At 46.4% G+C, this 17,927-nt stretch overlaps 1 protein-coding gene across 2 annotated transcripts in view; it reads right to left on the bottom strand.

Annotated features, from left to right (window-relative positions):
• Window positions 1-17,927, bottom strand: part of Coro1c (coronin 1C) — a 91,622-nt gene that overhangs the window by 45,907 nt on the left and 27,788 nt on the right. For both annotated transcript variants that reach the window (XM_045132637.1, XM_045132638.1), the window contains exon 2: window positions 9,276-9,475. In XM_045132637.1, the coding sequence (XP_044988572.1) occupies window positions 9,276-9,470 (195 nt within the window). In that variant the 5' untranslated portion in view covers window positions 9,471-9,475. The remainder of the gene's footprint in view (window positions 1-9,275; window positions 9,476-17,927) is intronic.

The following is a 17,927-nucleotide window of genomic DNA, read 5'->3' on the forward strand; positions in this document are numbered from 1 at the left end:
CCTCTCTCTCCCTCTCAAATAAATAAGTAAAACATATTTTTAAAAAAAAAGCCAGGTGTGGTGGCATACGCCTTTAATCCCAGCACTCAGGAGGCAGAGGTAGGAGGATCATCAAGAGTTCGAGGCCATAGTGCCTGACACTACCTACACAAGACCATCATAAGAGGAGGGAAAGTTCATGACATCAAAATAAAAGAGAGACTGATTGAGATGGGGAGGGGATATAATGGAGAATGGAATTTCAAAGGGGAAAAGGGGGGAGGGTGGGCATTACCATGGGATATTTTTTATAATCATGGAAAATGTTTAAAAAACTTGAGAAAATATAAAATTAAATTAAATTTATAAAAAAAAAGAGTTTGAGGGCTGGAGAGATGGTTTAGCGGTTAAGCGCTTGCCTGTGACGCCTAAGGACCCTGGTTCGAGGCTCGGTTCCCCAGGTCCCACGTTAGCCAGATGCACAAGGGGGCGCACGCGTCTGGAGTTCGTTTGCAGAGGCTGGAAGCCCTGGCGCGCCCATTCTCTCTCTCTCCCTCTATCTGTATTTCTCTCTGTGTCTGTCGCTCTCAAATAAATAAATAAAAAATTAAAAAAAAAAAAAAGAGTTTGAGGCCAACCTGAGACCACATAGTAAATTCCAGATCAGCCTGGGCTAGTGCAAGACCCTACCTAGAAAAGCCAAAACATAAAAAGTAAATTTAAAAAGAAAGGTATGCTAAGCTATGCTAAGATAGTGACCCAACAGGTGATGAGGGACCTCGTCACCCTTACGCCACCATGGCCCATCCGTGAGGTCCTCTCCGGTCACTTATCACAAGGAAGAGATGAGCAGTCAGCCCAAGACACGGAAGTTCCTTCACAATGGGAAAACTCAACAGAGGAAGGGAAAAGGCAATTAGGAAAGCCGGAGCCAACCAGTTTGCATTCTCCAGCAAGCGACAGTTCAAGAGCACGCAGCTCAAAATGACACCTTCCACCCTTCTTTGATGAAGACAGGTTTACTTTGATCCCAAGTTCTTATGTGCCTAACTGGAAACATGCTCACAATGGAGAGGAACTTTGCAGTTATGCCCCAGGGAAATGTGTCCTCCTGCCAGTGTGGTAGAGGTGGGGGGGGGGGGGCTGAAGAGTGTGTGTCTTGAGATAAGGCAGCTTGTGCACAAGCCGCAAGAAAGAGTCAAAAGTATTCCTTAACTTGGCCAAACCCACAAAGCCAACGTGTGTTCAACAAGACTGTTATTTATTACTCATCCTCTACGAGCCGTGAGAATAAGGAAACACTAAGCCAGCCCTGGGAAAGTCCGGGCAGAGTGGCATGTCACAGCTTGACAAGCATTACCAAGAGCTCAGATCACACGGGCGGGCTCGTTCAGTCACCGCACCTCCAGACTAAGCACCGCCCCCGCTCCCTAGCTGTGCTCCCCTGCAATCCCAATCTCCAGCAAGACACCCCTGGGCCCACGCATACACTGAAAACGGGCATGCGTCCCACGGCGCCTGTTGCTGCACGTGTGCGCATGCTTGTGCGTGAGCACTTGCTCACGAGTGTGTTTCCATGGACCTGTTCCTGGCACTTTCTCCATTGCAGATTTTAAGTTCTGGAAGAGAGACTGTGGCCCGTTCTACACTCTCCCAGAATCTAATCACAAGCCTATGAGATTACAATAGGCCCTGTTTCCTATGGACAAAGGGTCACGAACAACAGACATCAATGCGTGCACACTCCACACTGCTGAGCACAGAAAGCCCCAAAGCACCAAGCCAACCGCCTCCCGCTATCACTGAGCACAGAAGGAAAGAAGACGTCAGCAGAAGCCACTTGTACAGGGACTCCACACGGCCCTCAGCAGGTACTGTAAGTGAATGCACAGTGGCTCCTGCCACCCTGAATTCAAAGATAATTTTCGTATCATACTTGCAACTTCTAAAGGAGAGACAAACTCTTAAGAATCAACATTCTAGCCAGGCGTGGTGGCACACGCCTTTAATCCCAGCACTCGGGAGGCAGAGGTAGAAGGATCGTTGTGAGTTTGAGACCACCCTGTGACTACACAGTGAGTTCCAGGGTCAGCTTGGGCTAGAGTGAGACCCTCCCTCAAGAAAAAAAAAAGTGCGAGACCCTCCCTCAAGAAAAAAAAAAGTGCATGCCTACGAACCCTAATGATTCGTGTTTGATTCCACCGTGCTCACAGAAAGCTACATGCACACTAGGGCATGCATCTGGAGTTTGCTTGCTACAGCTGGAAGTCCTTGCACACCCATTCTCCTCTCTCTGATTGCAAAAGTAAATAAATAATTTTTTTAAAAACTGGCCATAGCTGGGTGTGGTATGAGATGCTTTTAATTCCAGCACTTGAAAGGCTGAGGTAGGGGGATCCCTGTGAGTTCAAGGTCAGCCTGGGTTACAAAGTGAGTTCCAATTTAGTCTGGACTACCATAAACCCCTACCAAAAAAAAAAAAAAAAAAAGGAGCTGGGCATGGTGGCGCACACCTTTAATTTTAGCACTGGGGAGGCAGGAGGAGGATCACTGTGAATTCAAGCCACCCTGAGACTACAGAGTGAATTCCAGGTCAGTCTGGGCTAGAGCAAGACCCTACCTTGAAAAACCAAAAGAAAAATATTTTTAAAGGGGCTAAAGAGATGGCTTAGAGGTTAAAGGCACTTGTTTGCAAAGCCTGATGGCCTGGGTTCAATTCCCCATTATCCATGTAAAGCCAGATGCACAAAGTGGTGCATGCACCTGAAACTCGTGTGCAATGGGAAGAGGCCCCAGAGCACCCATTCTTTATTTTTCACTCTCCCTCTCTCTTGCTCTCCCCTTGCAAATAAATAAATATAAATTTTTTTTAGAGCCAGTACGGTTGCCATGAGTTAGAGGTTAACCTGAGACTACACAGGGAATTCCAGGTCAACCTAGGATAGAGTGAGACTCTACCAAAAACAACACAAACCAAAAAATCATAAAAAGAACTAAGGATGCATGTTCAATTCTACAGGTCCCACATAAGCCAGATGCACAAGGTGGTGCATGCGTCTGTAATTTGTTTGCAGTAGCTAAAAGTCCTGGCATGCCCATTCTCTCTCTCTCCCCTCTTCTCTGTCTAAAATTAAAAAAATATACTATTATTTTTATCTATTTACTTACTTATTTATTTATTTATTTATTTATTTTGGTTTTTCAAGGTAGGGTCTCACTTTAATTCAGGCTGACCTGGAATTCCCTATGTAGTCTCAGGCTGACCTCAAACTCACAGCGATCCTCCTGCCTCTGCCTCTGAGTGCTGGAATTAAAAGTGTACACCATTACACTGGGCATACAATTTTTTTTTAAATTAAAGAGAGAGAGAGAGATGAAGGGAGGGAAAGAGGGAGGAAGGAAGTAGGGAAGGGGTTAAAAGGGGCTAGGAGGGAAGAAGGGAGGGTGGAGAGATGGTTTAGCAGTCAAGGCACCTGCTTGCAAAGCCTAAGGACCCAAGCTTGACTCTCCAGATCCCACATTAGCCAGATGCACTAAGGTGAGGCAAGCGCAAAATCATACATGGTCACTAAGTGGTCCAAGCATCTTGAGTTTGATTGCAGTGGCTGAGGCCCTGGTGTGTCAATTCTGTCTCTGTCTCTCTCTCTCTCCTCTCTAAAAATAAAATCCTTACTCAAGTAGTCATGATTATACCACCACTGCAGTGCAGGTAGCAAGACAGCAAATGTCCCACAAAGTAGAAGAAGTGTGGCTTCCTGACAACATGGACAATGGTTGTGGTGGTTTGATTCAGGTGTCCCCCATAAACTTAGGTGTTCTGAATGCTAGGTTCCCAGCTGATGGATATTTGGGAATTAATGCCTCCTGGAGGGAGTGTCTTGTTGGGGGCGGGCTTAAGGGCTTTATAGCCAGTTTCCCCATGCCAGCGTTTGGCACACCCTCCTGTTGCTGTGGTCCACCTTATATTGGCCAGGGGGTGATGTCCACCCTCTGCTCATGCCACCGTTTTCCCCTGCCATCATGGAGCTTCCCCTCGAGCCTGTAAGCCAAAATAAATAATTTTCCCAGAAGCTGCTCTTGGTTGAGTGATTTCTACCAGCAATGCGAACCGGATTGCAACAATGGTTCTACGTCCTACAGCCACTGATGCCAAGAACCAGCCAGCAGCCTGGTAAGAAAGAAAAGATCAGGGTCACCTGACTCCACGGCTCAGGCTACCACCGAGGTCCTTGTAGGTGCTCTCGGGCGCTTACTTCTAGAGCGCACAAGGCCGCCCTTACGTGCTAGGTTCAGCCTTGCCTTTGGCAGGAAAACGGGCAAGTGAAGCAGGTGCCTATTTCTCAAAGGTGTGCTCTAAACTAAAGGCAATGCAATCTCAGGGTCATCTTTGTTGAATTCTGAGTACCAAACTAGGTCAGGAGTCACCACTAAGTGAGAACCACAGGAACACATCCAAGATCATTTGGATTCTAGAGTCAAAATTCACTGGGACAGAAAAAAAATCTTCCTCTTACACAGTTCTTTTGTTGTTGTTTTTTGAGGCAAGCCCAATAGGCCTTCATTATTTTTAAATAAAAGGATTTTTTAATTTTCACTTATTTGAGAGAGAGGAAGAGGGAGAGAAAATGGGTGCACCAGGACCTTCAGCCTCTGCAAATGAACTCCAGACACATGCACCCCTTTGTGCATCTGGCTTACATAGTTTTAGGGAATCAAACCTGGGTCCTTTGACTTAGCAGGACAGCGTCTTAACAGCTAAGCCATCTCTCCAGTTTCCTTTTTTTTTTTTAATTGAGAGACAGAATTGGCACACCAGGGCCTCCAGCCACTGCACTCAAACTCCAGATGTGTGGCCCCCTGAGCCCACGTGCGACCTTGCGCGCTTGTGTCGCTGTGTGTCTGGTTTATGGAGAGTTGAACGTGAGTCCTTAGGCTCTGCAGGCAAGTGCCTTAACTGCTCAGCCGCCTCTCCAGCCCTCTCGCACACCGTTCTTTCACCTCACTACAAGTGAGTGACCCAGCAGGGCCAGACGTCTGAGCAACTCAACCCCTAGAACGTGCCGTTTCTTCCTGTCGTTGTGGTCTTTGAGACCCGGCTGCATGCATCCGGTCTGGCCTAAAACTTGCTGTGTAGCCACGGGCAGTTGTAAATGCCAGCTTCACCTGCTTCCATCTCCCAGTGCTAGGCTTACTGGCAGAGCACTGCCACACCTGGCTGTCCCAGACCACGCTCTTTCCTCAGTGCCATGCTGACACAGAGAAAGACTACGGACTTTCGTACTTGACGAGCACCCGGCACACCTGGGAGGCTGTGGCTGGTGGACGTCAGCAGCACCAAGCACTGGCCTTACTTCTCAATGGCTGTTCCTTGGCCTGATTTTACCCCAAAGTCAGCCATCTCCCCCAAATAAAAATAAATAAATAAAATTATTATTAGCCGGGTATGGTGGCACACGCCTTTAATCCCAGCACTGGGGAGGCAGAGGTAAGAGGATCGCTATAAATTCGAGGCCACCTTGAGATTATGTAGTGAATTCCAGGTCAGCCTGAGCTAGAGTAAGACCCTACCTCGAAATAAAAAAAATTTAAAAAAAAAGTACTTAAGGAGCAAATCCACACAGACAATACTATAGACTGGAAAACAAAGACCCTCAAAAGGCTCCTCCAAAAGCCAACACTGAATTCAAGCACAATAATTCCTTGTTTGTTTGTTTTCTGACATAGGGTCTCACTCTAGCCATGCCTGACTTGGAATTCACTATGTAGTCTCAGGCTGGCCTTGAACTCACAGCGATCCTCCTACCTCTGCTTGTGCTGGGATTAAAGGTGTGCGCCACCATACGAGGCAAGCATAACAACTGTTTGTAAGCAAACACCTTTAATCCCTGAACCATCTCCCCAGCCTGTGAGCATAACAATGTATTCTTTAAGCAATGTATTCTACTCTAATTCCTGTAGGGTTAAAGAAATACTACTAATATGCATCAAATATACACTGCTTAATGCAGATGAAAACCAGACCACCAAAACAGGTCCTCTTACATGGTGTAAAGGGAGCTCAAAGTTTCCCAAGGCTTGCAAAAGCAAAGTTGGCTCACAAGCCTTTTGTGCATGTGGAAGTTGAAGGGAACTGTCTGAACTCAGTGGAAGATTAGCCACTCAAAGTTTATTTTGGGCTTTTTTAATTGGCTTGTTCCATTTCTTTGAAGAAAAGAATGTCTTGAATTTATCCCTCAGTTTATAAAATGAAAAATGCTTTCATTCTGAACAGATAGCAATGCTCCCGTGCCTGACCTGGCTTGACAAGCTGTGTCTGTCCTCTCTCATCCTCTCATTCCCCCTTCTGGCCACTCTAAAACCCACCAGCAAAAAGTCATGTCCCAAATGCTCCTTGCTGTTCATGAAGGACCGCGTGGCTCATAGACAGGTGTGGAGGGGTATCATCTTCCTCTGCTGCTTTTAGCAGAGTGGAATCGGCTGCTCTGTGACTCAACATCTGCATCCTCACCTGCCAAGAGGGCACCTCAGACCTTTATCATCAGCTCAGCACTCACCAAATCCTTGTCCTCCTTTAAGCTAACTAGTGCACACACAATTCTCTTAGTCCACCTTGGAGTGCTCTCTGGAAGACAACGTGAAGAAAAAAGGAGGGCGCAGACCCACACTAGAGCTGAAGCACACCAGAACCGCTCAGTCAGGATCCTTTATTTCTCTTGTCAACACTGTTTAAAGCCCATCCATGTTAACACTTACTACTGTTCAGAACTGAGCTCTGTATTGTTTGGGTAGTTTCTTTCTCTCTTCCCTGTCCCCTTTCAGTACTGGGGATGGAACCCAGGTCCATGTGCATTCTAGTGACAGAACAGAAGATAGCCTTTTACAGGCAGTCAGCTGGGACAGAAACTTAGGAAGATGCCACCTTGCCCACCCTGATAGGCGTAGAGCCTGAATCTGATCCAGTCTCGTTCAAGACGGCGGCGAGCAGCTCCCCAGCGGCAGCTTCCTGCTTCTTCACGCTTAGTGCGCTGAGTGGCCACTGTCGGGGCAGGTCCGCGCTGCTGGCAGGAATCACCCGACCAAGAGCAGCTTGTGGGAAAAGGAGGTTTATTTTGGCTTACAGGCTCCAGAGGAAGCTCCATGATGCAGGGGAAAATGACGGCACGAGCAGAGGGTGGACATCACCCCCTGGCCAACATTAGGTGGACAATAGCAACAGGAGAGTGTGCCAAACACTGGCAAGGGGCAACTTACTATAATACCCATAAGCCCGCCCCCAACAATACATTGCCTTCAGAAGGTGCTAGTTCCCAAATGTCCATCAGCTGGGGGAGCCTAGCATTCGGAACACCTAAGTTTATGAGGGACACCTGAATCAAAACACCACACCACGCCTGAGCCAGCCTCTTGAGTCCATCAACCAATCAGGTCGCTCCCATACACACCCGGGTCTCATGACAAGGCTCATTCTAATTGGATGTTTAATCCATAAACTGGGCCCAGCACATGTGTGTAAATCCTCTCTTCGTTCTCCTGGTCTTTACTTCCCGGCCCCCATCAGTAAGCACTCCTGGTCCCTTCCAGCGGGGAAGAGGACGGTTTCTTTTTGCCGGGGTATTTTCCTGCTTGCTGCCCACGTGAATTTTGTTTCCTGACGCTTTCCTGTTTTGCTACATGTGTGATTTCTCTTAAGCCCTGAGTCCTGTCCTGTCTCTTGGTCTTCTCTGACCCCTATGTGAGGGGGGGCCTTTTGACTTGACCTCTCATTCTTTGCTTGCTGTGAGTATGGGTATGTGCAGGTGTGCATGCGCACGCACATTCTCACCCACATACCCTCTTCTCTATGTGAGACAGACTTTCTTGTCTCCCCTCTCCCTTCCCAGTCAGGCTAGAAAGAGTTCACAAAACCCCTTTTTGGCTTGGGCTTCATTGCTAGCCTTTTCTTTGGGATCCTAACTCTTTCTAAAATAAACCTCATAATTCAGAGTTTGCCCTTCTTGGAGTCCGTATTTTCAACTTTTTGCTAACTCAATAAGGACTCAAACATTGGAGTCAACAGGCTTGATTTGTATCTTTATGGAATTTGATACCCTCTTTGTCCCAAACTGTTGCATCACTAGGCAAGTGCTCTACCACTGAGTTATATTCCTAGCCCTTGGAACATTTTCTTGAGTTCATGTTCCACTTATTATTTAAAAGCCAAAATGTCTTAATCTTCCTCACTTTGCCAGATAGAGAAAAAGAGACAGAGACAGAGAGATAAGGAGAACTTACAAACATTTTCTCCTTTAAAAACATAATGGATGGGACTGGGCAGATGGCTTAGTGGTTAAGGTGTTTGCCTGCAAAGCCTAAGACCCTGGTTCAGTTCCCCAGGACCCACATAAGCCAGATGCACAAGGGGGTACATGCATCTGGAGTTCATTGGCAGTAGCTGGAGGCCCTGGCACACCCATTCTCTCTCTATATATATCTGCCTCTTTCTCTCTCTCAAATAAATAAATAAATATTAGAAAAAACATATAATGGATGCCAGGTATGGTGGCACATACCTTTAATCCCAGTACTTGGAAGGCAGAGGTAGGAGGATTGCTGTGAGTTCAAGGCCACCCTGAGACTACATGGTGAATTCCAAGTCAGCCTGGACCTGAGTGAGACCCTTCCTCAAAAAACCAAAATAAACAAATAAATAAATAATGTGATGGGCTGGAAACATGATTTACTGTAAGTTCACATATATTCAAGTTCTCAAATTAAAAAAAAAAAAAGATACTGGGATAAATAAATCTATTCCCATACTTTGGGAGAAGAAAATCCATCCTCCAAAGAGATAAACCTGTAAAAGTGGTGGCATGCACCTTTAAACCCTTTAAGTCCTTAGTAAGGAGAGGTAGGAGGATCTAGTTGTGAGTTCAAGGCTAGCCTGGGACTACAGAGTGAGTTCCAGTTTAGCCTGGGCTAGAGTGAGACCCTACCTCAAAAACAACAGCCGCCTAGAGTAGAATGAGACTTTACCTTGAACTCCCCCAACCCCCAGCAAAAAAAAAAAAAAAAACAAGCTGGATGTGGTGGTGGTGCACGCCTTTAATCCCAGCACTGGGGAGGCAGAGGTAGGAGGATTGCTATGAGTTCAAGGCTAGAGTGAGACCTTACCTTGATAAACAAAAACAAACAAAAATAAATTTAGCCTCAATCACAACAGAAACTCAGTCTCGGCAAGCACGATTCTCAGAAGATCTTGGGTGGTCTGGGGAAAGGAATGGGTGCTAAGAGGGAGAAGGGGAGATGAAGTCACTCACCTTGTGCAGAGGAAGCACGAGGAACGCTCCTCCCCCACTGGCTTCGATGATTATGGCAACAAATCTGGGATTGACGGCACAAAAGGAACTGTCCCAGGTCACACGAGAAACCCGAATATCATCATAGCACTGGTCATTTTTCACTGCCTGTCCAAATACATGCCGGAATTTGCTTTGTCGTACCACTCGCCTCATGGTGCCTGCAGAAAAACAAGAAGAATCCCATCAGAACGGGGCACCAACCTGAAGGCCTGACTTGTACAAATGAAACACTCCACCAGAGGAAAGGCAGCTCAGCATTTTGTCTGCTCTCCTAAAAAGTAGCCAAATTGCAAATCCAAATTTCCTTCAACAGTGCATACTCAGAGAAAATGGCAAAATGCGTCAGGGAAAAAAAATTACAAAGAAATGAAAAACTCCAGAACCCAAGATCCAGAAATGGCTCATCAGTTTTGATTTCAAAAGAAAGGGCTGGGTGGGAATAATTCACTGTAAACCTTTCCCATTTTAAAGATAAGAAAATGCCAAGTGCAGTTATGTGGTAGACAGGAAGCAGAAGAAAGCCCCAAACCAAGTTAGGATCGGTTGCTTCCTCCTCAGTCTGCCAAGGTAATTTCTCGGTCTTTGAACATTTTCCCCAGGCATCAGCACTCTTCTCCCTTGAGAGCTGTGCCTGCTCCCCAGAGTGTCTCCACGACACCAGCTGCAGCAGAGTGGGACCCAAGAGACAGAAGCAGAAGTCCTGTACCCTCCTTGTAAGACAGCCGTGCTAACCACAGCAACTGGCACCACACTGAGGGGTGCTCAGTGCCACGCACTGAGAAACAGGGAAGATTAGCCTGGCACCACCACATGAGTCAAGAGCCAGGCCTCCAAAAAAGAAGTATGTCAATGGAAAGTGGTTGAACAAAGCCACTTTTTTTTTTTTTTTTGGTTTTTCGAGGTAGAGTCTCACTCTAGCCCCAGGCTGACATGGAATTCACTGTGTAGTCTCAGGGTGGCCCCGAACTCACAGCGATCCTCCTACCTCTGCCTCCCTAGTGTTGAGATTAAAGGCATGCGCCATCATGCCTGGCCAAAACCACTTTAGAATGACAGTCTGGCCATGGCACAGGGAAGGGATTAAACAGGAAGAAGCAAAAAGCCAGTCAGGAAGCAGCAACAGTATACCTAACCTGAGACAGCACTGGACAGAGGAAAAACACAGGGACCAGTGTGGACAGTGAAAACAGGGTGGGTTTTCAGGCCAGTGAACGGGAAAGCTGAGGGGAGGTGGGGGGACCACAGGCTAGGTTCCTGGGCTTCCTCATAGCTCACTTCAGACTCCAAATCTCTGGACTGCCAGACACACCTGTGCACAGAAGGCTTTAAAAGCAAGGCTCCCACCTCAGGTTTTTTAGATAGCACTCAATGAAATTTTCCTGTCTTCTACTATGCAAAATTGTTAAGGATAGAGGAACCTGGATAAAAACTAATTAATTCCAGCACTAGGGAGGCAGAGGTAGGAGGACTGCAGTGAGTTCGAGGCCACTCTGAGACTACACAGTGAATTCCAGGTCAGCCTGGGCCAGAGTGAGACCCTACCTCGAAAAAACAAAACCGAAACAAAAAGAATATGTTCAAAGATTGGTAACTGAGCTGAAAACCAGATCACCATGAACAGAGGCAGGTGACAGCTGTCCACTGATGTCAAATCACATGGTGGACCACTTTCCTCTTGTCTCTGAGCCCACTCCACAACTGTTATTGTTGTTTGAGGTAGGGTCTCACTCTAGCCCAGGCTGACCTGGAATTCACTATGTAGTCTCAGGGTGGCCTCGAACTCATGGCAATTTCCCTACCTCTGCCTCCTGAGTGCTGGGATTAAAGGCGTGCGCCACACACTCAGCCCTAATGTTGCATATCTTTCTCAGTCACTTTCCAACTTTTTATTTGTTTTTGGTTTTCGTTTTTTTTTCAAGGTAGGGTCTCACTCTAGCCCAGACTGACCTGGGATTCACTATGTAATTTCAAGGTGGCCTCGAACTCACTGCAATCCTCCTACCTCTGCCTCCCGAGTGCTGGGATTAAAGGCGTGCGCCACCGCGCCCGGCTCCACTGCCCTATTAAATTCACAGAAAGAATTTACTTTTGCCAGAGCCACCTCCTATCCTTCCAAGGTGCGTGCAGAAAGGTGGCCTCTCTCCAATCCTGGGGCATGTGGCTGGGCTGAGGCAACAGAGCTCTGGCAGGAATCTGAGCACTGTGTTCCTCGGCCAAGCTGCTGCCGGACCTTCCCAGCTGTCTCCCAGGACCCTGCACTTCGAGTACCTGGGAGCGGAGATGGCAAATGGCAACGCTTCGAGTTGGCTGGCGCTCCTCACTTGCGGCACAAACACAAGTGTGAGCGAGCCACGATGGCCTCCACAGGGCAGTGGAGGCTAAGAGGAAAGCACGTCCGTGCAAAAGCCACGGAGCTACCTTTTTGTCGCAGGACCCATCACCCTACAAGCGACAGCAGCTAAAGTCCCACCAGCTCCGTCTGGTGTTTCACAGTGACGTGGAAAAGGACTGCACCATTATCAGTCAGTATCCTTCACGTAGTGAACACTCTTAGAAAGTCATACCATTAAAACCTGGCAGGCAAAAGACATGATCAGGTAATTTACACACACGCGATACAGATAGGTTTTGTCACCATTCCCTCCTAAAACCCTAAAAATGTGACAGTGAAAGAATGAAAACAGGATAAGCTCTAGAGGACAAGAAGATGGGGAAGGCGACACAAGAAGACAAATGAAACAAGTTTGGAAGAAAGTGCTTCACGCACAAGAAACTGACACGTGTGAGCGTCCTTCACTCAGCCAAGTGTCTCAGGCCAGCACACCAAGGCTCATTGAATCCCCAACAGTCAAGACAGAAATTATACAGCTCAAGCCAAACGTGGTAACACATACCTTTAGTCCGAGCCCTTTGTAGGGGACAGACGGATTAGGAGACCAAGGTCAGCCCTGGCTACACAGCAAGTTCAAGACCACCCTAGCTATAAGAGACAGTCTCAATTTTTAAAAAAGTGTTCAGACAATTGATTGCAAGCTTGAATCCAGGCAGCTGGCCGCACAACTGCAGAGCCAGGGAACTGGCCCACTCCCTTCCCAGCGAACGCAGGAGAGGCCACACTGCAGCTCTGCAGTCGCCTTCGGTCACTGGTCCTCCTAACCCTGCTCCTGGCTCCCACAATACCAAGATAGCACCCAGCTCACCTGGCAAAAGACCAGACTTCGCTGCACTTAGTGGGACCCACCAGTCAAGGGACTCTTCACACCCAGGCACAGCTATGAGGTGGCATGTATTATTTATTTATTGTTTTTTCTTCAAGGTAGGGTCTCACTCTAGCCCAGTCTGATTTGGAATTCATTAAGAAGACCCAGGCCTCCTGAGAATTAGGGTTAAGAGGTGTGTGTCACCATATCTGGCTAGTGATCCTTCTATATCTGCCTCCTGAGGTCTAAGGTTGGTTAGAGGTATGTGGCACCACGCCTGGCTAGCGATCGATCCTTCTATATCTGCCTCATGAGGGCTAGGGTTAGAGCTGTGTGCCACCATGCCTGGCTAGGGGGTGGCTTTTAGAACTTCACTTTTAAACACTAAATGGACATTAGAGGAAGGTCTCTCACTTGACAAATAACAGTTTTTTCTTTATAAATAAGCTAAATACCATCTTATCTCACAACAATATGAAGATTAGCCAGGCATGGCGGCATACGCCTTTAATCCCAGCACTCTGGGAAGTAGAGGTAGGAGGATTACCATGAGTTCAAGGCCACCCTGAGACTACAAGTCAGCCTGAGCTAGAGGGAGACCCTACCACGGAAAATAAATAAATAAAGATTACAATATGTGAAGTGCTTTAAAGGACTGTCTTCTTTGAAAGATAGTGTACAAATCTCCTGGCCAATTTATTAAGGTATCTTTAAAAAAGCCACATCCGCCGGGTGTGGTGGCACACACCTTTAATCCCAGCACTCGGGAGACAGAGGCAGGAGGATCACCGTGAGTTCAAGGACACCCTGAGACTACATAGTGAATTCCAGATCAGCATGGGCTAGAGTGAGACCCTACCTCAAAAAAAAAAAAGTCATATCCATGGTGTGCACATCTATAATCCCAGCCCTTGGGAGACAGAGGCAGGAGAATCAAGAGTTCAAAGTCATCCTCAACTAGCTACATAGTGAGTTAAGAGGCTACCCTGAACTACAGAAAGACACTGTCTCAAAAAGGAAGGAAGGAGGGCTGGAGAGATGGCTCGGTGGTTAAGGTGCTTCTTTGCAAAGCCTGCTGGCTCAGACTCCATTCCCCAGTACCCATTAAAAGCTAGATGCACAAATTGGCATATGGATCTGGAGTAGGTGTGCAGTGGCAAGAGGCCCTGGCACACTCATTCCTTCATTCCCTCTCTCTGATGGCACATAAATAATAAAAACATTTCTTTTTTAATAATATTTTTATTTATCTATTTGAGAGTGAGGAAGAGGGAGAGGGAGAGAAAATGGATGTGCCAGGGCCTCCAGCCACTGCAAACAAACTCCAGATGCATACACCCCCTTGTGTATCTATCTGGCTTACGTGAGTCCTGAGGAATCAAACCAGATTCCTTTAGCTTTGTAGCAAACACCTAAACTGCTAAGCCAACTCTCCTGCTGAAAATATTTCTTAAAAACCATAAAACTATATGTAAGTACAATGATTGTGATGGGGAGGTAATATGATGGAGAATGGAATTTCAAAGGGGAAAGTGTGGGGGGGGGGGAATTACCATGGGATTTTTTTTATAATCATGGAAAATGCTAATAAAATTTTTTTAAAAAAAAAACCTAAAACTGGGCTGGAGAGATGGCTTAGCGGTTAAACACTTGCCTGTGAAGCCTAAGGACCCCGGTTCAAGACTCGATTTCCCAGGACCCACATTAGCCAGATGCACAAGATGGCCCATGCATCTGGAGTTGGTCTGCAGTGGTTGGAGACCCTGGTGCGCCCATTCTCTCTCTGCCTCTTTCTCTCTCTCTCTCTCTCTCTCTCTGTCATTCTCAAATAAATAAATAACTTAACTAATAGAAAAGTCATTCAACATCATCATAGTGTCTCCTTATTATAATCATTACTATGTCTCCTTAGCAGAACGAGACAGAAGTCCTGAGCAATAATGAAGTACGGAGCAGAGAGAGAGGATGAAAGCTCCAGGGCGGCCGCAGTGATGTGCCGAGTCAGGAAGACTGAGTGGAGGGGTTGGTCAGGCAGTGCGAGCCCATTAGTATGCAAAGTCAAATCTGATCTGAGCTCAGCTGTCCACTTGAAACACAGCTGCTTTTGCGACACAGAATGCCTCAAGCGCTCAGACACGACGGAGAGCAGCCATTGTGAAGGCAAGCTCCAGAACCTGACAGGCTCCTGAGTCAGAAGCACAGCTGCACTGGTTACTTCCTGGCCATGGCTCACTAGGGCAAGTCTATGCCAGGTTCTCTATCAGGAAGTCGGCACAACACGTTTAAAACTGAAGTGACCATTAAGTGAGCACTCAGTGATGGAACAGTGCCAAAGACTTGTAGGTTACAGCACGCAGCAAAATTAATCACTCAACCAATGCCAACTATCGGTGCCATCCTAGTCATTAATATGAAATAATTCACATTCAAGTTCCAACTTTGCCACTGGCTAGCAAATTACCTAGCCTCTCTGAGCCTCAGTTTCCTCATCTGTAAATGAAGAAAATGATACCTAAAGCCAGGCGTAGTGGTGCATGCCTTTAATCCTGGCACTCAGGAGGCAGAAGTAGGAGTATCACTGTGAGTTTGAGGCCATCCTGAGACTACTTAGTGAATTCCAGGTCAGCCTGGGCTAGATGAGACACTACCTCCAAAAAAAAAAAAAAAGAAGAAGAAGAAGAAAAAAAAAAAAGAAAATGATACTCAAGAATTTAAACCAATATCTGACCCCTCCCCCCCCCCCAAAAAAGCCCAATGGGCTAGAAAGATGGCTTAGCGGCTAAGGCACCTGCCCACAAAGACAAAGTAGTTCATAAGCAGTGGCCAGAGGCCCTGGCGTGCCCTTTCTTTCTCTCTCTCTCTCTCTGTCTCCCTCCCTCCATCCCTTAAATAAATAACACTAACATATCTATATATTTTTTAAAGCCCAAATTTGGGCTGGAGAAATGATTCAGTGGTTATGGAGCTTGCCTGCGAAGCCTGAGAACCCAGGTTCAATCCCCCAGGACCCATGTAAGCCAGCTGTACAAGATGGTGCATGTGTCTAGGGTTTGTCTGCAGTGGCTAGAGGTCCTGGTTCAATCCCCAGTACCCACAAAAAGCCAGATGCATAGTGGCACATGCATCTGGAATTCATTTGAAATGGTGGAGGGCCTGGCACGTACACACACACTCTCTCTTTCCCTCTCTCAGTGCTTGCAAATACAGAAATTATTTTTTTAAAAGAAGAAACAAATCATTATCAATGGAAAAGCACACCAAGTTTATGGATCAGAATACTTAGACATTATTAAGACAGCAATTTCCCCCAAATTGGGACATAGATTCAAGGCAGTGCCTATCAGGACTCTAGCTGAACGTATCACAGAAATTGATGAACTGATTTTAAAATTCATATGGTATCACAAGGGACCCAAAAATAGTCAAATGACCTTTAAAAAGAAAAAACAAAGCCGGGCGTGGTGGCGCACGCCTTTAATCCCAGCACTCGGGAGGCAGAGGTAGGAGGATCGCCAAGAGTTCGAGGCCACCCTGAGACTCCACAGTGAATTCCAGGTCAGCCTGAGCTAAAGTGTGACCCTACCTCGAAAAACCAAAAAAAAAAAAAAAAAAAGAAAAAACATATTAGGCAAGGCATCAAGGACTGCCATGAGTTTGAGGCCACCCTGAGACTACATTGTGAATTCCAGGTCAGCCAGAGATAGAGCAAAACCCTACCTCAAAAAAAAAAAAAAAAACTATAAATATTTATGTATTTTTTAAAGCGGGGGAGCTGGGTGTGGTGGTGTACACCTTTAATCTCAGCACTAGGGAGACAAAGGAAGGAGGATCACTGTGAGTTCAAGGCCAGCCTGAGACTACATACTGAATTTCATCTAGGTCAGCCTGGGCTGGAATGAGATTCTACCTCAAAAAGCCAAAAAAGAAAAAGAAAAGAAAGACATCATAGCAATAAAGCTTCCCAGCCTTGGATTCTGACATAAGAAACTTAGATATGATACCATGAACCCAGACAACAAAAGTGAAAGAAGATAAACTGATCTTATCAACATTTTAAACTCTGCACTTCAAGGACATCCTTAGGAGGAGATGGATGGGCAGTTAAAGGAGCCTGCTTGCCAAAGCCAGTCAGCCAGGGTTCAATTCCCCAGTACCCATGTAAAGCCAGATACACAAGGTAGTGATTCCATCTGGAGTCTGTTTACAGCAGCAAGAGACCCTGGTACACTCTCTGTGTGTCTCACCCACTATAAACATCTTTAAAGTTTTCTTTTTAAAAAGAAAAAGAGGGCTGGAGAGATGGCTTAGCGGTTAAGCGCTTGCCTGTGAAGCCTAAGGATCCTGGTTCGAGGCTCGGTTCCCCAGGTCCCACGTTAGCCAGATGCACAGGGGGGCGCACACGTCTGGAGTTCGTTTGCAGAGGCTGGAAGCCCTGGTGCGCCCATTCTCTCTCTCTCCCTCTATCTGTCCTTCTCTCTGTGTCTGTCGCTCTCAAATAAATAAATAAATAATAATAAAAAAAATTAAAAAAAGAAAAAAAATCTCAAAAAAAAAAAAAAAAGGAAATGGATCTGGAAAGTATTATACTAAGTGAGGTAACCCAGGCCCAGAAAGCCAAACATCGCATGTTCTTTCTCATATGTGAATCCTAGCTACAAATGATTGGACTTCTATGTGAATAGGAAGAAAATACAGTAGCAGAGGCCAGTAAGCTAGAAAGGAGATATAAAGAGAATAGAAAGGGAGGAAGGGGGAACAACAGGATGGTATTGTATATATGTAAGTAGAAGAACAGATTAATGGGGTTGAAAAGGCCTAAGTGATAACAGGGGAAGAGATTGAGTAAAGGAAAGGTGGAGGGAGGGCTAATCAAAATCTAAGAGGATATAAATAAATCATATGGAATCCTACTTTTTTGTACAATGGAACACATAGGAGCCCTAGATTGTTTCTAGAAAATTTTCAGTGCCAGGGATGGGACCTTCCAGTGAGTTGTTGGCCAGTGAGGTCCCTGATGCCCCCAAAACATTACAGGCCATTGTCGAGGCCCTTGGTTTGCCACCAGGAATAGATAGTAAGACCCTATTGCTGAAGACTCCACATACTTGGGCTGCAAGGTCACTGAGAAATTCTGCTGGAGCTGAACTGAAAACCTCCTCCATATAGACCAGCTGACAGAAAGCTGGAAGAAGCCATTCTACATGCAGTTCAGTGGGAGAGAGAGAAATCACCAGTGAAGATACCCAACAGTGGACACTGCAAGCCTTGTATTTGGCCAACCAGGCCAAACGAGCCAATGGGTACAATAGTGGCACACTTGTTATAGGGGAAACCCACCGCCCTCTAATTTGACAGGAATCCTGCTCCATGGGAGGGAATACATCCCTGATAATGAAAACCTACAAAAGGG

Source organism: Jaculus jaculus, chromosome 13, assembly GCF_020740685.1.
Source record: "Jaculus jaculus isolate mJacJac1 chromosome 13, mJacJac1.mat.Y.cur, whole genome shotgun sequence".
NCBI classification, from domain to species: domain Eukaryota; kingdom Metazoa; phylum Chordata; class Mammalia; order Rodentia; family Dipodidae; genus Jaculus; species Jaculus jaculus.